The sequence below is a fragment of the Mus caroli genome, chromosome 6, assembly GCF_900094665.2.
Source record: "Mus caroli chromosome 6, CAROLI_EIJ_v1.1, whole genome shotgun sequence".
Taxonomy (NCBI): Eukaryota; Metazoa; Chordata; class Mammalia; order Rodentia; family Muridae; genus Mus; species Mus caroli.
In genome coordinates, this window is record NC_034575.1 from 116718243 (window position 1) to 116719834 (window position 1592).

Below are 1592 nucleotides of genomic sequence, written 5' to 3' on the forward strand. Positions count from 1 at the left end.
TCAAGTGTTGTGCTAACTGGGGAAAGCAGACATGAAGTGGTTAAAATGGCACCATCTTTAAACCCTTCTGGTTTGGGTTCTCTCCAGTTTTGGGCTATCACTTTAAGACTTGTTTCTGTGCAATGAATTTCCAAAGATGCTCTAGTCCCTGAAAAGGTGCTGGCTGAGCCTTGCATGGGATATTCTGGGGTATAATAGTTCCCATCTCATCACATCCTTCCTACTCTTGGTTTTAGTAGACCAAGCATCTCCTGTGTTTATACTTCTATAAGTATATATTTCCAGAAAGTATGCTCAGCATCTTTATTTACCTCCATTGCTTACAAATGTTGTCAAGATTTTTGATCGAAAGTATTGTGATCTTGTCTTGATTCATCACAAGAGGAGTTGAACTTTGCTGAGATAATAGGCAAAATTATCTGTTTGTTTGTTTGTTTGAGGCATTATTATGAAATGCTGTCATGTCATTTGACCACAGATGTTGGGCTATTTTGTCTCTTTTAACCTGAGTTGAATGGTATTGGTTATTTAATGAGCACATTGTGTTTTCTTTCACCCCAACCTATGGTATCTGACTTCTTACATAACTCAACATTAATTTTATGAGAATAAGATGATAAATACCACAATTCCTTCATTTTCCTCTTTGTATATTCTACCAAGATTAAAATGGCACATGTATTTATTCAGCAATTGTTATTACTTTATTTTATGCAANCCAAAATATTTTCTTCCACCTGTTTATTTATATTTTATCTTTGCTTAGAACATTTTTCTTGCAAAATGATTGATATTAACTTTGTGAAAAGGCCATATAGGGATAACTTTATGAAAGGAAAATATTATACTTTTCTTTTTTATCTTTATATATAGTGATTATTTTCTTTTTAATTAGTCAGGTACTATTCATTTGCTCACTCCTATTTTAGAGGTCTCCTATTAAGATATACCATATTCATATCTGAAACAAATTATATGGCATTGTTGTAGAATTAGGACTTTTGAGGGAGGTTTTCTCTGCTTATTTATACACACGAATCCTGGTTGAATTTTCCCCGTTCATAGCTTTTGAGAGAGAAGCTGTGAGTGGGAAAGCTAAATTGGCTCATCTTGTCCTGCACACACTGTGTAGACCATGGTGTGACTGCCACAGACCTCACCCGCATCCCCCCGCCCCAGCTGTGGACTCTCGCCTACTTGGAAATTCTACTTCATATCGAGGAGGTCTGGGATGAAATTCTGAAAACCTTCAAGTCTCAGTAACCCCTAAGATCAGAAAGAAAAGAAATGAATGTTTAATTTTTTAAAAGGAACAGCTTTTCAGAAGTAGCTTCTGCTTAAGGCACAGTTCTAGTTTCTGGGCCAATAACATCTCTAAAGATCCAGTGCAGAGTGGCCTTTCCTGTGGCTGATGTGCTTCTTGCCCTAGGTGCTGAGGTATCAGAACAGATAACTCTGAAACTGCCATCAGATGTGGTAGAGGAATCTGCCCGAGCTTCTGTCACAGTTTTGGGTGAGTTCATTCCCTAGAGAATTTGGATGTTAATTTTTGATGTGTTTATTTTTGTTCATATATTTGTGTGTGTGTGTGT

General features: G+C 36.6%; 1 protein-coding gene across 1 annotated transcript in view; it reads left to right on the forward strand.

The window, feature by feature from the left end:
* Positions 1 to 1592, forward strand: part of LOC110295776 (alpha-2-macroglobulin-P) — a 37157-nt gene that overhangs the window by 21495 nt on the left and 14070 nt on the right. Inside the window, exon 15 of the mRNA XM_029478258.1 lies at positions 1381 to 1513. Within this exon, the coding sequence (XP_029334118.1) occupies positions 1381 to 1513 (133 nt within the window). The remainder of the gene's footprint in view (positions 1 to 1380; positions 1514 to 1592) is intronic.